At 38.4% G+C, this 20,371-nt stretch overlaps 2 protein-coding genes across 3 annotated transcripts in view; one reads left to right on the top strand and one right to left on the bottom strand.

Moving 5' to 3' along the window:
- Window positions 1-7,235: 7,235 nt before the first annotated feature.
- LOC122415906 (uncharacterized) lies at window positions 7,236-8,867 on the bottom strand. Its single transcript, XM_043428494.1, has 2 exons — window positions 8,849-8,867; window positions 7,236-8,653 (listed from the first exon to the last, which is right to left on the bottom strand). Exon 2 carries the CDS (start codon window positions 8,425-8,427, stop codon window positions 7,279-7,281), a length of 1,149 nt encoding a protein of 382 aa, XP_043284429.1. The 5' UTR covers window positions 8,428-8,653; window positions 8,849-8,867; the 3' UTR covers window positions 7,236-7,278.
- Window positions 8,868-9,573: 706 nt separating this feature from the next.
- The window catches only part of kuz (zinc-dependent metalloprotease kuz), a 93,039-nt gene continuing 82,241 nt past the window's right edge, over window positions 9,574-20,371 (top strand). For both annotated transcript variants that reach the window (XM_043416361.1, XM_043416287.1), the window contains exon 1: window positions 9,574-10,715. In XM_043416361.1, the coding sequence (XP_043272296.1) occupies window positions 10,643-10,715 (73 nt within the window). In that variant the 5' untranslated portion in view covers window positions 9,574-10,642. The remainder of the gene's footprint in view (window positions 10,716-20,371) is intronic.

Here is a 20,371-nt window from a genome sequence, read left to right as displayed (position 1 = left end):
TATGATGAATAAGCGATTCGTTCCATCAACGATATTTAGAGTAGCACGATTTAGCGAGCGTTTAACTCTTCGCAATTAGAGGATTTTTCTTAAGGAAGTTGAGGCATTAGAATGAAAATGATGTCACCGCTTTTAAACCGATTGCATCTTATAAAGTGAAGTGTAAAAAAAATCAGTTAAATTTTCAGACAGTTTAGGAGCATCGTTGCTGAGAAAAATCAATAACAATTTGGGCCAAATAACATGTAATCTTATATGGAAGTTAAGACACATTCAGTGATATCTCCGTTAAAAATGATGCTAAAATTATGAAATTTTTTGGGCAACATGAGCAAGGCTTGCCGAATAATGTCAATTTTTTTCAGATTTATTAGGAGATTTGCTGAGATTATATTAATAATAATCTGTTTTCCGTGCAGTTTTTTGAGGCTAGGATCGTCACTGTTCGTGTTTTTGACTGAGCTTTCACCAGATTTTCGTCTTTTTTCCCCAACTTTTCTTTAAAGTGTATGCAACATTGCCAAACTGTAAACTGGCATATAACTTTTGAAAGGTACAGGTCATCACTTTTGGGCAAAAAAATGACTGTACAGCCTCAACTTCCTTAATGTTTGTTTTTCTAGCAATTTTGGTCGGGGCCTGTTATATTTCATTACCGATTGCGGGGGGGTGGGGGTAATTAATACTGTAATTAGGGCTTGCCTAAACGGATCATTGCTGGAAACAATTATGATGATACGCCCAATAATTAACTCATCGTGTGATATTAATTTTCTTTTTGATCTGTAGCATCCACTAATTACGTTAATTACTCTCCAACCTGACGATGATGGACCTTGATGCGATTTGAAGAGGATTGAATATGGGAAAACGACGAATCATTATAATTCGATGCTCATACAAATCATCAAATCTCTTCAATAACGTTTTAATGGTTCATCCTTAAACAATCGATTTGAATTGAATTTCATTATTTTTATGACGTGATTTCATAGCATAAACATTTTAATAACGTGGTTTGATAATTCAGCCTGACAAAAACGACGAGTCATTCGTCGAATTTGCACTTGCCAATTCAACCTCAAATTCACCTCTTTGCTGACACGACGCTGAAGTTTGCAACGTTCGAGTCCAACGCAATGCGGACGAAAAGAAACATTCGTAATTCACCAATTTTTTATTTCACGAGAAAAAATGTAAAAATTTAGCACGAACTACTTGGAGAGAATACACACCCACCCCAACCACTTTGCCACGCAACTTCTTGATCGACGTACAATGACAAGACGACTAAAGCGTCACAAGTCATTAGATCCCCGCCACATATAGACTCCAATAAAAACCAAAATAACAGCAAATGTAAAATGTAATTAAAATAACAAACAAATAAATGTCAACAATGAATACATCACAATTTCTTATTGTTAACGCATATTTTGATAGATTGTGATTAAAGAATTGAGAGAAAAAAAACGAAGAATCGGTGCAGGTCGAAAAACTACGAATTGTAAATTCGGCAGGGAACGAAATTGTAGAATTGCTGGAATTATGAGAGGGTTTTTTTCAGATGAATTCGTTGGACTCCAACGTTGCAAACTTTAGACTCATTTTGCTGATATACACTCCCGTCCAAAAGTTTGGGTTCACTAGTCGAAATTTTTACCCACACTAAAAGCTCGATAGTTCTGTCAAACATCAACGCAATCGAATTTAATATACGTCATTTTGAAGGAAATAAATTGAGCTTCAATTTGCGGCCTCTTAAGTTTGTTTACGTTTTTTTTTCAGCTGGCACGTGCTTTAAAACAGAGCCGTTTTTTGAGACATTTTTGGCCTTTGTAAACCGGCTGCCAATGTAGTAGACATTTTTTTGCTACTTTTCTCTATGACAGCTTTGAAGGGGATAGAAAAAGCTTCATTTTCCTTTTTTACAAAATATCGTACGATTTTTTTTCGCACGGTTATCTTAATTTCAGCAAAAAATGAGGAGTTTCAGAAATTGTGGCGTATTTAGAAAATTTTCGGTGTTTTGAGAAAATGTCAAGAGGGTAAAAAGTTGTGTCGATTTATAAAAAACTTGTTCTAATTATTTTAGATTTCGTTTTTGAAATTTTTGTTTTTAATTTTTTTGGTCCGGTCTCGACTGACAGTAACTCGAGAAATACGGGGATTGGGATAAAATTTTAGTAGGGAAGAAAGTTTCAATTTGAAATTTTGAACTCACTGAAACTTTTTTCAAATTTTATTGTCGATTTTTTCAAAACAAGTGAGGTACTTTTTTTTAGATTTCATCTCGATCCCCATATCATTTCGATAGAAAATATTATTCTCTCAGTCTCTTACCGTATTTACACCTGTTTCTTATCGAAAAAGCCGCCTTTGGCTTTGAGGACTGCGTTGACGAGTCGGGGCATTCGCTCGAACAATTTGGTAATTATGGCTCGATCCAAACCGCCCAATCATCTTCAAGCTTTCGCCACAAATCGCTGGCAGAAAAAGGGCAGATTGTTCTAACTTTTCGATCAAGCCCCTCCCACAGAAGCTCGATCGGTGTATCGCAGTCCTCAAAGCCAAAAACGGCTTTTTCGATAAGAAACAGATGAAAATAAGGTAAGAGACAGAGAGAATAATATTTTCTATCGAAATAATATGGGGATTGCGATGAAATCTAAAAAAAAGTACTTCACTTGTTTTGAAAAAATCAACAAAAAAATTTGAAAAATATCAGTGAGTTCAAAATTTCAAATTGAAATTTAAGAGCATGGATCAGTCGCCTAACCAAACTTGGAGTTTTCGAAATCGAAATTCTTTGACACAGCTTGACAGATTAAAAAAAGGCTCGGTCAGCCTACGCTGAATGATGGCAAAAATCGACTGACAGCCTTTTTTGAATCGGTTAAACTGTATCAAAGAATTTTGATTTCGAAATTTGCAGCTATCTCTCTCGCACTCACGGTTGCGATATACCGATTGATCCATCCTCTTAAAATTTTATTCCAAACCCGCATTTCTCGAGTTACTATCAGTCGAGACCTGACCAAAAAAATAAAAAATAAAAATTTCAAAAACGAAATTTAAAATAATTAGAACAAGTTTTTTATAAATTGACACAACTTTTTACCCTCTTGACATTTTCTCGAAACCCCGAAAATTTTCGAAATACGCCACAATTTCTGAAACTCCTCATTTTTTGCTGAAATTAAGATAACCGTGCGAAAAAAATCGTACGATATTTTTAAAAAAACAAAAACGAAGCTTTTTCTATCCCCTTCAAAGCTGTCATAGAGAAAAGTAGCAAAAAAATGTCTACTACATTGGCAGCCGGTTTACAAAGGCCAAAAATGTCTCAAAAAACGGCTCTGTTCTAAAGCACGTGCCAGCTGAAAAAAAAACGTAAACAAACTTAAGAGGCCGCAAATTGAAGCTCAATTTATTCCCTTCAAAATGACGTATATTAAATTCGATTGCGTTGATGTTTGACAGAACTATCGAGCTTTTAGTGTGGGTAAAAATTTCGACTAGTGAACCCAAACTTTTGGACGGGAGTGTATATATAACTGTTCTTATGCATTTCGTGGAAAATTCAATGTTATTGCATTGCTTATTTGAAAGTTGCGATAACCAGTGTTTGAAAAATTATTTGTTGCCCCGATGATAAAGGAGTTTATGTCAATAATAGTTTACTCCGAATTGTGCTACAAAAGAACTAGTGCGAAACGTTTTCATCGTTGTAACAAGTTTGAAAAAATGGATCGTCGCGAAATTTCCACAAATCATTTGCATCGCACGAGCACATTTTTCGTGAGAAGTAAGATTACGAATGTGCATATAAATTCGCGCAACACCTGACATTTCCTTATTCCGAATGATTTATCTCGAATTTCCGTCACAATCCTCCATCATGAGCACAACTCGTGAGTCAAATATTTCACTGTAAAGGACTCGTTTGTCTACACTCGTTTCATAACACTTGAAATTATTTTTTTTTAATTATGAAACAAAATGAAAGTCGCACGTTCTCCGACTGACACATCCGACGACGTTGATAGGTCGCGAGACCGCCTTGACACGAAAATCATTCGGATACTTAATATTTTGGTTAAATACTATGAGGTCCAAAGAAATTGAATGGCTGATTATTTATGATAAACTCGAGACTATAATGATGGAGAGTCTTCAAAGGAACCGAAAACACGCAAACTCCTTTGGACATTTCGAACGAATGAATCGTCAACACTCTTAAAATCGCTCTCCATTCTGTTATAAAATTGTCACAAAATATAAGGATGAATCGTCAAGGCGTGACGAAGGAATCACAAACGTTGGACAGTCGAGCTGATTTGACTGAGTTGACGAAAGGTTAGTCGATCCGAGATCCACGAATATGTTTGCGAAGCGACACGAATATCGACCGTTATCGTGTCGAATCTCAATACGCAACGTATACGTTACGTCGAAAACGACGATCGTTATTTTTAAGGAAGTTCACGCGATTTTAATGGAAATCGAGAATTCCCACTTTGAGAGGTGAAACACCGTGCATCTATTCCCGGAATTATTGCAGGATCTACCGTCTAGTTGTCGAGAAAACAATTAACGAAAATCACATCTTTTTAAGGGTTATACACAGGCTCTTGTGGCAGGCACACTTCCTGTGCGACCATTTGGATTTCATGAAATAGGATCCTCCCCCAACTTTAGAAAGCCAAAAACGATAATAAGAAAATATAATGTTTTTAGATATCAATGATGTATTGAGAAAGCCTTGTTACCGGTGAAAATCACTTGGGAATGGAAAAAGAAAAACACTTATTTGAGAGAGCCAGCTGATTTAAAATATAGATATGCGTACGCATATAAATAGAAAAGGACTGTTGTAACATTTTGCTTGACGATTTTACTACGAAAGTATTTTAACCGCTATCATTGCATTTAAAATTGATCAATCTCAACAAATGAGTTACACTTTATTTTAATAATTGGGAGAATAAATTTTAATCGTTTCTTCGATCATGAAAAGAGGAAAAAAGTTGAGCTGCTTTTTGGAATCACAAGTAACACGTGATCTTCCTTAATGACAGAATTCAACGATTTAACGCGAAAAATGAAACATCTGAAGGAAGTTCTGAAAAACCCAAAGGCCGGAAGTGGAAAAAATTATTTTTCAGTATTCACGAACTCGTCGTGTCAAGCTTTCCAAATTCACCCGAGCATCGAAGACGTTACCACCGTCAAGCGATTGATCCACGAATGCATCGTCAATCTAACGTTGATCGATCATTTCTTGGATGGCAGTGATACAGCCAGCTCAAAATATCGAAAAAAATTACACAGTGCTTTGACGAAAGAACGCGTTAGTGGAAAAAGCGTTGTCATTCAGGGATCGACAATACCAGCGGATACTAATGAACTGGTAAGACTAAAATGGATTATCTCATTCCGCAGGGTCATGTCCGGTCAGATAGTAGCTTGTTTTCTCTGGATTCAATATTTAAGGTGACTGACCGCGATTTCGAAAACTACTGCGTTGCCTCGTGAGGCATTCTGTAGGCTTTGAAAAATTAATACGAACGAGCCACTATAGTCAAAATATTTTCGCTCATGCATATTTTTATGTCGATTAAAAAAATTCGTTTTTCTTCGATACCAACGACGCTGAAGTTTGCAACGTCCAAGTCCAGCGAAATGAACGAAAAAAAGATTTGTAATTCACCAATTTTTTATTTCCCGAAGCATCGGGGTAGACTGAAAAACTGCGAATTGCAAATTCGGCAGGAAATAAAATTGGAGAATTAGTGGAATTATTGGAAAGTTTTTTAGATCATTTCACTGGACTCTAACGTTGCAAACTTCAGCGTCATTCGATCCCAAAATTTTTCATTTTGCTTCCATACCTCTTCGACTCCGATTGAAATTCCAAATAATTTCGTCCCGAAACTGCGTTTTAGTGACAACAAAAACCAAATTTTGTTGAAACGTCCGGCCTTCACTAATTTTTTGACGTTGAGAATTTTCATCGTTACCATCAAATTTCGTTGCAGAATGACAAAGCTTTCTTACAATATTCGTAATTTTTTTGTCTATCGAGTTATTTAGCTTTCGTTCTTTTTTTTTAAAACAGCAGTGATGGATTGCAAAATTGAAAATTGTAGTCACATAATGCGATGATTACATCGTGGAAACTAGACATGACCCTTTCAAGTGTGTTTACTTGTCGGACGTTGTGATTGATAACACTGAATATCAAAACCAAGGATTCACACCGAATAAACCTGACGGCTCATGTAGCAGTTGAAACCCCGGAGGACTTCTGGAAACAGAGCGTAATGGAACCGATTGAGACGAAAAATTACTAACGATCGACACTGCGACGTGGAAAGAGTTATCAACGAATCTCGTTTTAAAATCAGGTTATTATTGGACGCTCATGAAGTTTCGATTCGTTTATAAAGCCTCATTTGTAGTTTTCGAACTCCGGTTATTTATACCGACTATAAAGTGCGTTTGAAGCTTCAAGAGGGAACGAATGAAAAGATCGACGAAACTGTCAGATTGTAATTTAACGATTTGTGTTTCCGGGGTTTCGTATACGAAGGTAAGTGTAATGAAAAAAAAAGGAAAGATTCGTGACAGAAAATAGTGAGAAGAGGATCCAAGAAGAGTCCAAAAGATTTTTTTATTCCGCTAGGAATACGTGACCAAAGGGTGTTTCAAGATTTCCTTCCCAGTCGACGGTAGGTAAACTCTTTGAAACTTTCAACGATTCGCAATTTCAGGGTATACTTTTACGATAAATTTTGAAGTGGAATTATTCTGGTTCTCGTTTTTCATGGATACTAAAAAAGGGAACGAAGCTCCATTCGTTATTTTTCTTAAAATTATAAATTTTCAATTTGTAAAATCCTTCAGACTCGAATTCAATTCATAATATTCGTAAGTTCAATTGAATTAAAAGTTATTTTAACGTCGATTCGGATTCGATTCTGACCAAAATGAATTTGATCCAAATTCAGGATCATTCGTTAAATTCATTAAAAATTATTCGTTCGAATCTATTAAAAATTCTACTCAGGTTGAATTTGAATCGAAATTCGTTCAAGGAGACGTTCGAAAGAAGTTGCCCATTTGACTAGTCACAGAACGGCCGAATTGCTTTAAATCACCGAATACTTTGCTTTATTTGTCATTTCGAAGTTCAACCGAAGCTCGTAGATTCGAAAAATGAACATAAAGAATGATTATCTCCAACAAATTTATTGTTGTACGACCATATCTGATTCAATTGGCGAATCGACAGTTATTTCTGCAACAGACCGTTTGCCTGGTTCTTATCGACGGAGTAGCATCGCGCGCACCGACCGATTCTCCCGTAAACACGTTTCTGATGTACTTCGATATTTTGCACTTTTTTATTCGACTTTTTTTGCGTTCGTTCGGCAGATCAGATCGCGTGTACGCGGTGCTACGCTCGAAAGTTTCGATCGGTTCTGGTTTCGTTTTCACACGATACTTTTCCGCCACTTGTGTGCTTTTGGTGTCGGTTCTGCGCTCAATACGTTTTGGTGTAATCAACGTTTCGAGGGCTTCACGAATGACCGTAGCGTTTTGGGCGCAGAGATAGCAGCAGGTTTTCGTTCTGTCTACGGATGTGCCTGCAGTTACCAGCGGCGAAATTTCGACGTTTGGATCAGGTTTTTCCCGAACTATTTCCTTATTGGGCCTTTCGAAACGCGTTTGATCGGGAATCCCGATGTGTTGTGGAGGAGAAGTTTCCTGAGTTCTTTCGGAATGAATTTCTTTGTGATCATGAAATTTCAAAGTCTTTTCGTCGTCACGAAGTTTCTGGACGCGTTCGTTTTCCCCTTCGCGTAATTCATCGTGTTTTTTTTCAATGAATTTTTCCTCTTGTACTTGTATTCCTCTCGATTCGTTTTCTCCGACTGCAATTTCATTCGTTTTCTTAATTTTTTTTCGTTTTTTATTTTTCTTCGACTTTGAGGGCGCAGAGTCTGCGCTCTTGTCACTTTGTTTGCAACAACACCAGAAGGAAGCTTTTTGGGAATTTGTTTGACGTCCTCTACAGATCGAAGTGGTTTTGCCCTTCAATTTTGGTTGGGGCTTCGAAGAATTGGGATCTTTCGGGGTTTTAGATTTCCCGCAGAGCAAAGTGGCTCTGTCCCTTAATTTTGATCTGGGTTTGGGCTCCTTCGAGGCTTTCGATTTAACTGATTTCACAGCGTCACTTTTTTGACCACTCGCGGGATGAGGACTTGTGGTTTTCTGCTCTGTGGCCACGTGAGCTACGAACAGTTCGCGGTTGATGTTCCAATTTAACGAATCCACTTTGCGGCTCCTGCACCATAATTTTTTCTCTGCTGGATCGGCATTTTCGGAATCATCGGACTCGTCGGACGAGCGATTTCTCATCGCGAGGGATTTTCATCGGAAACGAAATATTTTCATTCTGCTTCGATTGGTTAGAATCATTTTGTATTTCTTCTTATTCCTTCTATCAACAGCGCCAAGACGAAAAGAGCTTCTTAACAATTTTCTCAATCCTTACAGTTGCGTGATACATCGGAGAGAATTTTTGTTTTTTCATGGGTTTTTTCACATTCTCATGGATATAAAACAGAACAATTTTTGTGGTTAGCTGGTTGACAGAATACGTCCGCAGTATTTGAAGTGTGCGTGTGACGCCGAAAAACAAAATAACAAAAACACAATTAAAAACGAGCGACTCGATTGACAGCAAAATAACCTAGTAGTACGTTGTTCATTTCCACATATTCTCTATGGCGATTCGTTTCTTATTTATTTCTCGTACTTGACTTCGAGCGACTCCTACCGTGTTTGTTGTCAAATTATCCCGTTGACGATTCGCTGCGCCCTCTGAAATATTCTCCGTTGTAAACTTCGCGAAGGCAGAACGGTAACGATTTATAACGAATATGGAAAATATTACAGGGGCAAATTTACTGCGGCTTTATTTTTCGTTGGCAATGCCGTACGATTGTTGATGAATGGATTTTTTTCATGTAAATGCCCATTGTTCGGATGTTATTTGAAATGCGGCGGGCTGTGAGGATAGTGCAGCGTTCTGTCCGCACCGATCGCGTCGTTGCGGCTCCTTGCATCACAACAATGGCCGCATTCGCGCAGCATCACCCCTTCGCCACTGATGGTCTCGTTCAAAGCGACCAACAGACAGAAACACATACGTGGGACTGCCCGACTCTGCGGCGTGGTGTGTGAGTGGAACGAACGAGCGCAAGTGTGTCTCTGCGTGTCGGAGTGAGAGTTTTGGATTCTGTTGGGCCCGAGCCCGAGCATGCGCACGGCCTGAATATCTTTGGTTGCTGGAAAAATGTATTAAAAGAGCTAACAATGGCGTTCATGTGTGGGAGGTTAAAAAGGGGTTGTTGCAAAAGCTGTATTTGGTTGTGATTAGTTGTCACGAAAGGGAGTGAGGTTGTTCGAATTCGGTGGTTACCGAGTTATTCATTTAGGAAAGAAAAAAGAAGAATTTGAGTAAAATTTCGACAAAGTACGGTAGAAATAGAAAGAAAAAAAGAGAGAGAGAGAAAAACGGTGCCTGTAACAATAATGGGATACACAAGCGCAGAGAAGAACGTAAAGATGAGTTTAATAAGTAGTTGAAAGAAGCAACGCTAGGTGGAGCCGCATACACGTGTAAGTGCGCGTGTTGCGTCCGGGCGGCTATAGAGCATCGAAGCGACGAAGGACACAGAAGGGGGGATTCGCGGGATTTCAGGCAGTGGCAGGATTGTAGCGCAGGCGATGGTGGCGGCTGCCTCCGGTTGTCGTTCGTTGCTGCGATGCGTTCTTGTTCTAAATCATTCACGCGAGTAAATATCTATTGTAACATGCACTAAGGTAAATAAATAAGAAGAGGAAACTAGCGTAGACTAGAGGAGACTGAGCAAACGGAGCGATCGGAGCACGACAAAGCTGAGTCAGCTGTGATACAAGTGTAAGGAAAAAGTATTTACATCTCGACGGAAATACGTCCGACGTATCAGGATCAGTGGTTTTTAGTGGTGTAAACAATTATCGTCAAGTCGTAAGAATCTTGCAACATTCGCTACATCCGCGTCGTATCTTCCTGTTCACAAGTGTGTTGTGTTGTTATTTTTCGCGAACGTGCCTCTGTGCGTGTGTATGTATGCGTCGAGTCAATCAGGGAGAAGGCCTCTCCGTACTGTGTTCTGTCTTCTTCATGTTCGTGTGTGAGTTCGTCATAAATCGGCGGACCAAACGGGAAACTGGTTAAGAAGTGCTGTCCCTGGGCAAAAAAAGGAGCGGGCGGGGGAGGGGGGATTCAGTCGATAGAGTTTTTATCGGAGGAAAAAAGTGCGATAAATTCGTCTGCATATATGATGTACTTGTGTATATAGAGAAATCATTTCATAGCGCCCAAACCCACCACAGTAACGAAAGGAAGTTGAGTGCGTTCTTTTTCATTCTCTTGTTTCCAGTGTATCATTGTTTTATCGTTTTCGTATTCATGGTGGTTTACCGTTTGTGATTCATGTGACGAGTGCTTTTTTTTCGTGTTTCGTGGTAATATTGAATAAATAAATATAATTGTCGGCCAGCGCGGTGGCGAACGGGCGGGAATATGGTTACGATGTCAAGTGATACGTGTGGATACGTCCTTTTCCTTTTGTTGCTCGTTCCATATATCGAAAGTGGTGAGTTTATTGTTATTTATATGAATAATACTTTTTTTTTTTCGTAAAAAAACATATTTTCTTCGATAACCCTTTGTTCAAAGATCCTTTGTTTCGTTCATCGTCTTTGTCTCCGAACATCAATACCCGTATGCCGTCGAGTTTTTCATTTTTATCCTATTGTCAAAATGGAAATCGTGAATATTGACCGATTATATTATTCACTTACACGATTAATTTTTTTGATGCATTTAAAGTCGCGACTCGGTTGATGACTGCTTTCCGTTGCAGTGGCGTGGATTAGAACGATTAAATTTCATCAACTCTTTATCAAAATCTTTTTGTCACGACTCGGATAATTTCCGTAACATTTGAAAGCTCGTCCACGCTTTTTTTTTCCAGTCAATATTTCTTTATTCATTTACGACATAAATTCTCTTTCATCTCAAACAAATTAAATTCAAATTAATTCTTTTTGCCCGGTCCTTCGAAGAAAATTCATTTTAAAAGCATCTTTTTTGTACGGCACTATTAAGAAATGACAGGTGCTCATTATTTTTCATAATCCCTCCCAATCTTTGCTCGTTTCGCAATAATTCTTTGCTCGTTACACGAACCTAACTGAAATAAGTGATACAACTAATATGTTCGACGTTTTTATTACAAAACAAATAGCACTTGCTTCTCGTGATTCTTTTTATGACTACACATTCGTTGTCCTTTTCAGAATAATTGTATAATATCCCGACGTCAGTGAAATATTCGAACACGCGTCGTCAGCGAATCAACTTTTCGAATATTCGTTTAAACCTTTTTTCCATCCACGAGTCCATTCCCCCGTTGAAATTTGTTGCTTATGTGCATAATGCGTGACAGAAAGGGAGGGGGCAAGTAGAATTTTCGACTCGTACATGTGGGAGTAGGTGTCTGAAGGGAGGAGGACAACGACGTCTCGCAAAGTCAGTCCTCCTGGTTCTCCCCCTCTCTCGTGATCGTGCGCTTACTTATACACGTGAGAAACATATGACGAGAAGCTTACGAACAGAGAGAGCGTCCCTGTGTCGTTATATATACACGATGCAGTGACGGCTCTCCCAACTGGTTACTCCCGTGAATCATCCACCAACCGGTTTGTACTCGCATCAGTTTTCTTTCTTTTTTCTTTCGTTTTTCTTCGTTCTTATTTCCTTGGTTTTATATTATTCGTTACGAAAGAAAAAACATGAGTTGTTCGAATGTTACGGAAGATCAGCCAATGTAACGACGTCACAATCTGCATCGTTGCAAGGCGACGAAGCTTACGTTCGTTTTTTTTTCTCTTTTAACCCTTTCTAGTCACACTCACTTTGGGGGACGACAAATAATCGAAAAACCGTGAAAAAAAAAAAAATAAAAATAAAAATACTGCAATGTATATTGAACCCTTCAAGAAACGACCACAATGATTTTATTCTATTCGTGTTATTTTTAATATTAAAAAAAATGTCGAAGAAAAGAATGCAAGAAAAATGACTTGTTTCACAAAAATTGATGTACAAATCGTAATTTTCAATAAAAAAAAAAAATCGACTCGTTCTATAAACCTGAGAAATCACGCTTTCAGCTAGTATTAGTTAAATTTGTCACGCTGGGGTGGAGGATCGGACCCCGGATCTACGCACGGTCTGACTTGATCGACTACCAAAACTAAACTAACGGGCCCTTTCAAATAATAACGATGAGTCTTCTCAAAGGTTCGAACTATCGACCGAGGGCACCACAAGTCCCATTTTCTCGAAATTTCTATTTGGTAACGTCGGTCGAAAAATTCAATCTTTGTTTGTAGTGCTCGAGAATTCAGCGCTCAGTTTGTTCGGATTAAAGAAAAATCGGTACGAAAATATCTGTGACCGTGGGCTTCGGTTCTGAAACATTTTTTTTTGTTGTCGCGAGAACATTCGATTCTTCGAGTCGAGAACTTCGCCAAGAAAATTATGAAACATCTAGCAATGGTTTTTCTCATCTTCAAAGTATATTTTTTTTCATTCGCTGGTGAAATTAATTCACTTTTCTCTTTCTAGAGTAGAGCTTGCTTCGTTTTTTTTTTTTTATGAAATCGTTGCTCAATCACGTTTTTCGTTCGCTAATGATCGATGGGCTTGAATGCACTGCTGGGATAATTGGAATCTGTTTCCTATCTTGGATAGTGAGCTCGTTCAATTTTTTTTTCTTCGTTTTGTTTCCATTGGATGAATCCAAAGCAATAATTGAATAAAGTTCACGGATATGAAAACATCTTGATTCGTAACGAATCCTTGAAAACTTTGAGAGCTTTTCCCCCCATTCTCTTCATGTTTTCATCGCGATAGAATCATAAGTTTTATCGCTTTTCTTCGTCTGGCAATAAAGTGAATATATATCTGTCGACTGCCCTCGTTGCACACTTTCTGCATAATCAATCCATAAAGTTGGCTACGCTACGACGTATCTCGAGGTATTTTCGTCATTTGATTTTCATAGTCGTGCTCCATTGGCTTCTTGATTACTACGAATTTAAGGACGCGAATGAAATTCATCGGGTTTATCATTGTTTTGAGATACGTCGAATCGTTGATGAAATTGAAGTCGTTCGGATTCACCGGAAAACATATATTTCTTTTATTTACCAATTTTTAAATTGTTCATTTTGGTACTTTTTTTGGGCAAAATGAAATGAAATTTAGTATGACGCTGAAGTCTCCAACGTTGGAGTCCAACGAAAGGAACGAAAAAAACGTTTGTTATTCACCAATTTTTTATTTCACGAATCGTTGGTGCAGCTTGAAAAACTACGAAATGCAAATTTGGCAGGGAATAAAATAGGAGAATTACTGGAATTATTGGAGATTTTTTTTCGATCATTTCGTTGGACTCCAACGTTGGAAACTTCAGCATCATAATTTAGTGGCACTTTGACCACTCGAAGACTCATCGCACGTTCTATCGTTCTCCAAACTCATTTGAAAAATTGTTCAATCAATTTTCGCGAGTAAACATTGATGAGCTTTTTGAATTATTTCTCCTGCCTTTATTTAATCTCGTTTATAAAAACTCTCTGTCAGTTGCGCACAACGAAGAAGAAACGAGCCACCGGCGCCCAAAACGTGCAATCTCTTCTTTCACTAGAATTTCACTGAGACCTCAATTTCCAAGTGGGTGAACCATGGCGAAAAATCCCACCGAAATATTTCTGTAACTATTTTTATTGCTCTCATTCAATGAATATTTTATCAGGGAAAAGATCTCGAGGCCATTCGCGAAGGTGTCGATGAATAAAATGAATTTCATTAGCCTCGAACAGTCATCGCCCTTGAAAATGAGAGGTTGATGGTGCGATTGATTTTTATTTCGAGGAGAGTTCACAAACACGATACAACTTTGGGTCGATCGCAATCGGAAGCGTTGAGAAAAATAGTATACTTTCTCTCTGGCACGCACCCATGCTCCGTCCTAAGTTCAAGGCCAAAAGACGATTCAATAAACTGCCTTAAGAATTCGTGTTTGATTATCACGGAGTTTCTCAAGCTCGCATGCTTGCTCGAGATCCATGGAGGAAAAGGGAAAAATATTCTTTCGTTCCCACCGATTCGTTAGCAGTTTCGCGTTCTTCCGCCCGCCCGAAAGGTCATTGACCTTCGAGGCTCATTAGCTCCTCGATCGAAAGTGTAATTGCTCCGAATTTTCTCCAACGTCGATTTCGTCGTTGCGAGCAGCTGTTTTTTCATGCTTACTGGAATTCATAAATTATGATGACGACGCTCGAGTTTGCAATGTTCGAGTCCAACGAAATTAACGAAAATAACATTTGTAATTGACCAATTATTTATTTCACGAATCATCGGTGCGTAGATTGAAAAACTACGATTTGCAAACGACGCTGAAGTTTCCAACGTTGGAGTCCAACGAAATGAATGAAAATAAAATGATTTATCCATCAGTTTTTTTTATTTCACAAATCATAATTGTGTAGATTGAAAAAATACAAAGTACAAATTCGACTGGAAATAAATTGGAGAATTGCTGGAATTATTGGACAGTTTTTTAGATCATTTCGTTGGGCTCCAACGTTGGAAACTTCAGCATCGTGATTTGCAAATTAGGAAGGTAACAGAATTGGAGAATTATTGGAGAGTTTTTTTTACATCGTTTCGTTGGACTCCAACGTTGCCAATTTCAGTGTAATAAACTGTTGTTGCTACTTTGTTTTTCACATTTTTTTTTCGTCTCGAAAAAGTGCGACGAATTTGAATACATGGAAATCCCAAATTGCTTCGAGCTCAACTCAATGAAATGATGGAATTCCGTGGCTCGGAGAAGCGCAAACTTTAACGCTGTGCTTTTGAAAAGTGTGTGGGAAAGGACACGTTACGAGCGCCCCGGAGAAAAAACGTCCAATTTATGGGCGACGGTTCTGCAGCTATAGGGGCGTTTTATAGAAGTTTTTGTAAGACAGATGGCGTGTAACGCGTCTGCTGGCTCCCCTGGCCTGGGGTTACCGCCGAGTATTACTAATCCAAAGGTTCTTTGAATCTGAATCACGTAACTCGCTGGTTCCTACCCGTGAGGAACCATCGTCAAATTTTTTCAGAATAACACGAAATTCGTCATTTTTTCTGTTGCTTATTGCAATACTCGTTCAGAATAGGAGCGACGCCGGGAGAGCGTGCCGATGGACAAAATTATGAGGCGAAAAAACAAAACGATGGGCGCTAAGATGGGAGAGAAGACAATCGAAGAAGACCAATTTCGGCTGGAAGCTCTAATTTCAGCGAGCCGCGTCTTTATTTTTCTTCTCGCAAGCCACCGTTACAAATGTGTGTCTGCGCGGAGGTTCGCGTGTGCTGTTTGTGCCTTGTAAATCACGCGGATGAACGGTTCTCGGGCGTCCGAACGAACTGTTCTGTTCCCAGGCTATTTTTCTGTTGTGAAAGAGCATTTGTTCGTCAGTATTGCTCTCATATAGTTTGGGAGCGAAGAATTTTCTTGGAGAGGTCACTGACACTCGTGGCTGTTGATTTTATCATTATTTCTTTATCAAGAAACTCACTTTTCATTGATCCGATTAATTGCTCCGGGTCATAAAAGAATTCCATTCGTCTCACTGGACTTTGATCGTTTCGTGGTTTTTTAACGAGATTCAATCCGTAAATGGCTCGGAATGAAATGATTTTTGAAGCTCGTAAATAATTTGCTTGCACGGGAACTGAAAGAAAGGTTTGCCACAGTCGACGAGATAAAATTTATTGCGTCTCATTGTACCCGGGCGACGGAAACTCGAGTACCGTTTTCTGGGTGTCTCTTGACTGGCGAGGGTGAAATTATGAGACGCAAGTGACGTTCTTTGATGGATATTCAAGGTTGATGATTCATTTTTATGAGTCAATTAAGGGGCTATTTATATTGTGACTCCAATCTATTGTCATTAATAGTTTTCAGTAAGAATGTAATTCTTCAACTAAAAGAGGGTCTTATTCATCAGCACGATTACATACTCGTACTCATGCTCGATGCACGAAACTCGAAACCATTTTACACATACACACACACACACACACACACATTGCTTGAGATTTACGTCACTTGTGGAACTCGTTAAGCCTCGTTGTTTCCATAATGGTATAAGAGCCTTCAGCTGTCTTAAAGCTCGAGACGGTGATTCGTGCGTGTCACATTTTTTCAAATTAAACACATTTTCATGTAAATCAACGATTCCGTTCGGAGTGCTTGACAATTTTCATTTGCACGAGCTTTTTATGGGTTTTTCAATTTACAATCGGGCTGGTTCCTATTTTTAGTTTCTTCATTCGCTCAATTCGTTTTTTCCATCGATATCCGCGTCGTGAAAAATATGAACCTCACCGATTGCGCGCAAAAGAGTCCGCTAAGGAGGTTCATTTTTCAACCTGCACTGATGTTTCGTGAAATAAAAAATTGTCGAATTCCAAATGTTTTTTGAGATTCGTTTCGTCGTCTTCATTTATGAACGAAACAAAACAAACTTTGAGGACGTTTTTTCTGACATTCTGCATGCAACGAGATGGAAAATCGATGAAGAAATTTCATTTATGACACTGAGGTTTGCAACGTTGGAGTCCAACGAAATGATCTAAAAAAAAGCTCTCAAATAATTCCAGTAAAACTTCAACATCGTTTCCTGTCGAATTTGAAATTTGTAGTTTTTCAACCTACACCAATGATTCGTGAAATAAATAATTGGTGAATTACAAATATTTTTTTCGTTCACTTCGTTGAACTCTAACGTTGCAAACTTCAGCCTCGTTTCCATTTAACGTTAATCAGAAATATGGCTTCATCGATAATCCAGGAAATACGACGTATCAGTGAATCGGACGATGCAACAAACCACGATGAGGGGGGATGAGTAACACGCGTGGACTGCGATTGGATAAAGTTCAATGTTCGCCGTAAATTATTTCATGAATGCTCTAATTTTTCGTAATTGCCTCGATCCTGAGGTTTGTCCCAAGTTTCGGGTTGGATGGTCGCTGGCCTCGATGCTGAAGAACTAATTGTCTCGTCGACGTTGCTGGACTCTGCCGCGTTTCGCTTCGTGGTTTTACTGATTATTATATCTATCTCTGGTCTATACAAAGTGCCGTATTTATACAAACTATTCATTATTATATCCGATGGAGTAGCCCATACTCGCAAGTCTGAAACATACAGCGCGCCTCGAAACCATTCCTCCAAACCGCAGCTCCGAAACGCCGTTGGGTTCTTCATGCATATAGCGCTGTTAGAATATAAACTTTCCCAGGAATTCGGCGAAACGGTGTATATACGTTGCCACCTACGTTTATTCGCGAGGAAATTCTCAAATTATACATGTACAGACATACCGGTAGAAAGGAACTCGGCAGGTGAAATTAACGCTGCCACACCATGATCATTTCTACCTTCTCTGCAACGTCGAAGTTTCCTCGTTCTCGTGGAGAAGGGAGAGCTTTTTTTGCGGAGCTTTACACTCGCATTCGATGACGCTGAAGTTTGCAACGTTGGAGTCCAACGAAATGATCTAAAAAAATTCTCCAAAAATTTCAGTAATTCCCCAATTTCGTTTTCTGTCCAATTTCCAATTCGTAGTTTTTCAACCTGCACTGATACTTTTTGAAATAAAAAATTGGTTAATTAAAAATATTTTTTCCCTCGTTTCGTTGAACTCCAACGTTGCAAACTTCAGCATTATCGCATTCGAAGCTATTGGGTACAAGATTTATTTTCGAGACTCCATTTGAATGTGCGCTAAAGAGTTGACCACTTTGAAAAATGCGCGGAGGAATTTCTTTTGGCTTTAGAATTTGGCGAATTAAAATTATTCCCTGATTCGCAATCGATTGGTTTGTTTTTTCTTCCACTGATTCGATGAAGTGGAATGTAATGCTCGTTCCTGCAATGCTCGTGAGAAGCTTTCGTGAAAGATTTCATCACTGATTGTTTGGCGAAAATAAATATTTTGAATATCTCGAGCACGTTCGCTTCGATGATAGTGACTGTACCACTACCACGGGAGGAAACCCCCACTTGTAAGACTCCTTTCGCAATAGAAGCGAGAAGCTCGCGAAGCGTAATTCGCCAAATAGTGGTTTCCATTTCCCAACTTCGGGAGGAATCTATAATAAATTTGTGCGGAACAATTTATCTGAATTTGCATATTCGGTGCAAATTACCAGGAAGGTATAAATCGTTTTGAAGAATGGTAGTTTGAAGAAATTTTAGTATCCATGAGCGCGATGGAGAGATTTCTCATAACAGCAAAAGATTTTTTGCCAGTGGCATTTTAGTAGCAGTAGCAAAATTATAAGTTCCCGTAGCAACATTTTCGTTATCGCAGCATGAGGATATTTGCTGCGGAAACAAAAAATGAAAACCTACGAAAGATTTGTTGGAGTAGCAAGTGCTGTGCCGACGTAGCAAAGTATTTGCTACTGCAACATATCAATTTGGCTCAGCGAGCATTTTTGCGGATAGCGTGTCAACAAAATTAGCATAAAGGGTTCATTCTTTGTTCCTTCGATTGTTCGTGTGCATTCCTAGAAAAATCTCACACACAACACAACCTCGGTGTGTTGTGATTCGCTCGAGAGCCAGCTTTTGTCCAATGTCAGGTTTTTGTACAATATTTTCGAATGACAAAAGTGCGTTACATTTTTTCATTTAAGCAATGCCAATTTACATTTTTTTGGTGTTTTTTTTTTGTTTAAAAATATTGATTTATAATTTCTAGAGAAATAAAAGTAAATAAAATTTCTAATAATCAAAATTTTTCTTTCTTTCAATTTCCTGTCATTGGATCATTTTTATGAGTTCACGAAATTATTTTTTTATTTTTTTGTTATATACAAACGCGAACACAAGTAGGCGGAGTAACGGTCGATATTCCATAAACGGTTGGGAGTGTGCAATGGTTAGGGTTCATAGACAGTGAGGCAGTAGGAATTGGTTCGAATCCTGCGGTTAGGTAATTTAAATTAACGAAATGATCTACTCGTGTGCCAATGCTTGTGAAAAATGGTTAACTGTCGCGCACGTAAAAGAGAAATGAATATTTTTTTTGTTTTATTTCTATAACGACAAAGCTATTTTATTCGCAAATATTAATTACTTGAGGAATATTGCATTAAAAATTTTAGAGCGAAAACGATTGCCTTAATCAGCAAGAAAGGAGATTTGCTCATGCGACACATCACTCTTGACACAGAATTTTTGCCACGGCAGCAAACAAATTTGTCGTCACCGCAATTAACAAATAAAATTTGTGACAATACGCTATCCTGACACAAAAATTTCTCTCCGTGGCCCTTTTATTTGATCGTAACAAAAAAACTCGTGAACTGGTTTCAAAGAGTGAATAATTCGTTCGAACATCATAGTTGAATCGTCTTTTAATAAAAAAGTTATTATATTTTCTTAATAAGAAACGAGGTTCGAAGAATAAAATTCAGTAAATCTACGCAAAACAGTGTCCATTGGCTGCTTAAACTCTCCGAGTCTCTTACCGGAATATATTCTCCGAGTGTTCTAAATGCTGCTTGGGAAGTCGTATTATGCAGGAAACAGTTTTTTGTTGCAACTGCAGTTCGCTATACACATAAATCTGTGGAGGTATACATAGAACGTGTACGCAGTAGACGATGGGAAGGGGGAAGAAAAAAAACAGCGTCTGGAAAGCTCTTGGAACATGTCCAAATAGTACAGAAGCGTGGCAGAAACGCCTAAGGATAACGTACTACGAGGAGAGACGCATAGCTCCGACAAATTCTACCGCCATTTCCAAAAATCCCGAGTCGCGCTGGATCGCGGTCGTATTAAGGGAAGAGTCGCGCGACTCTATGGTCAAATGACTATATATTAATCGTCGAAATAAAATAGGTTATAACAAAGGTTTTCTGTATTGAATAAATCTTAGGGCAATTTAAACTGTATTCGTATAAATTTATACAAGATCGTATTTAATAATTTATGATTAGAAATATCTTATGATTGCTTATTTGACTCGGGTTTTCAATATATGTATATATCGGTTCTCTTCTCACCTGACAGTCGAAAGCCTCCAAACTCGCCGGCTATCACGAAAAGTATACATATATGTATACTAGGGTAATACAAAAAAAAAATCGATATTTTTTTTTCTCGGAGCT

Source organism: Venturia canescens, chromosome 1, assembly GCF_019457755.1.
Source record: "Venturia canescens isolate UGA chromosome 1, ASM1945775v1, whole genome shotgun sequence".
NCBI classification, from domain to species: domain Eukaryota; kingdom Metazoa; phylum Arthropoda; class Insecta; order Hymenoptera; family Ichneumonidae; genus Venturia; species Venturia canescens.
This window is presented reverse-complemented; position numbering and strand designations above follow the sequence as displayed.

Bases quoted from the DNA above. Each gene is read 5' to 3' on its own strand.
- LOC122415906 (XM_043428494.1), bottom strand. From the start codon at position 8,427: ATGAGAAATCGCTCGTCCGACGAGTCCGATGATTCCGAAAATGCCGAT.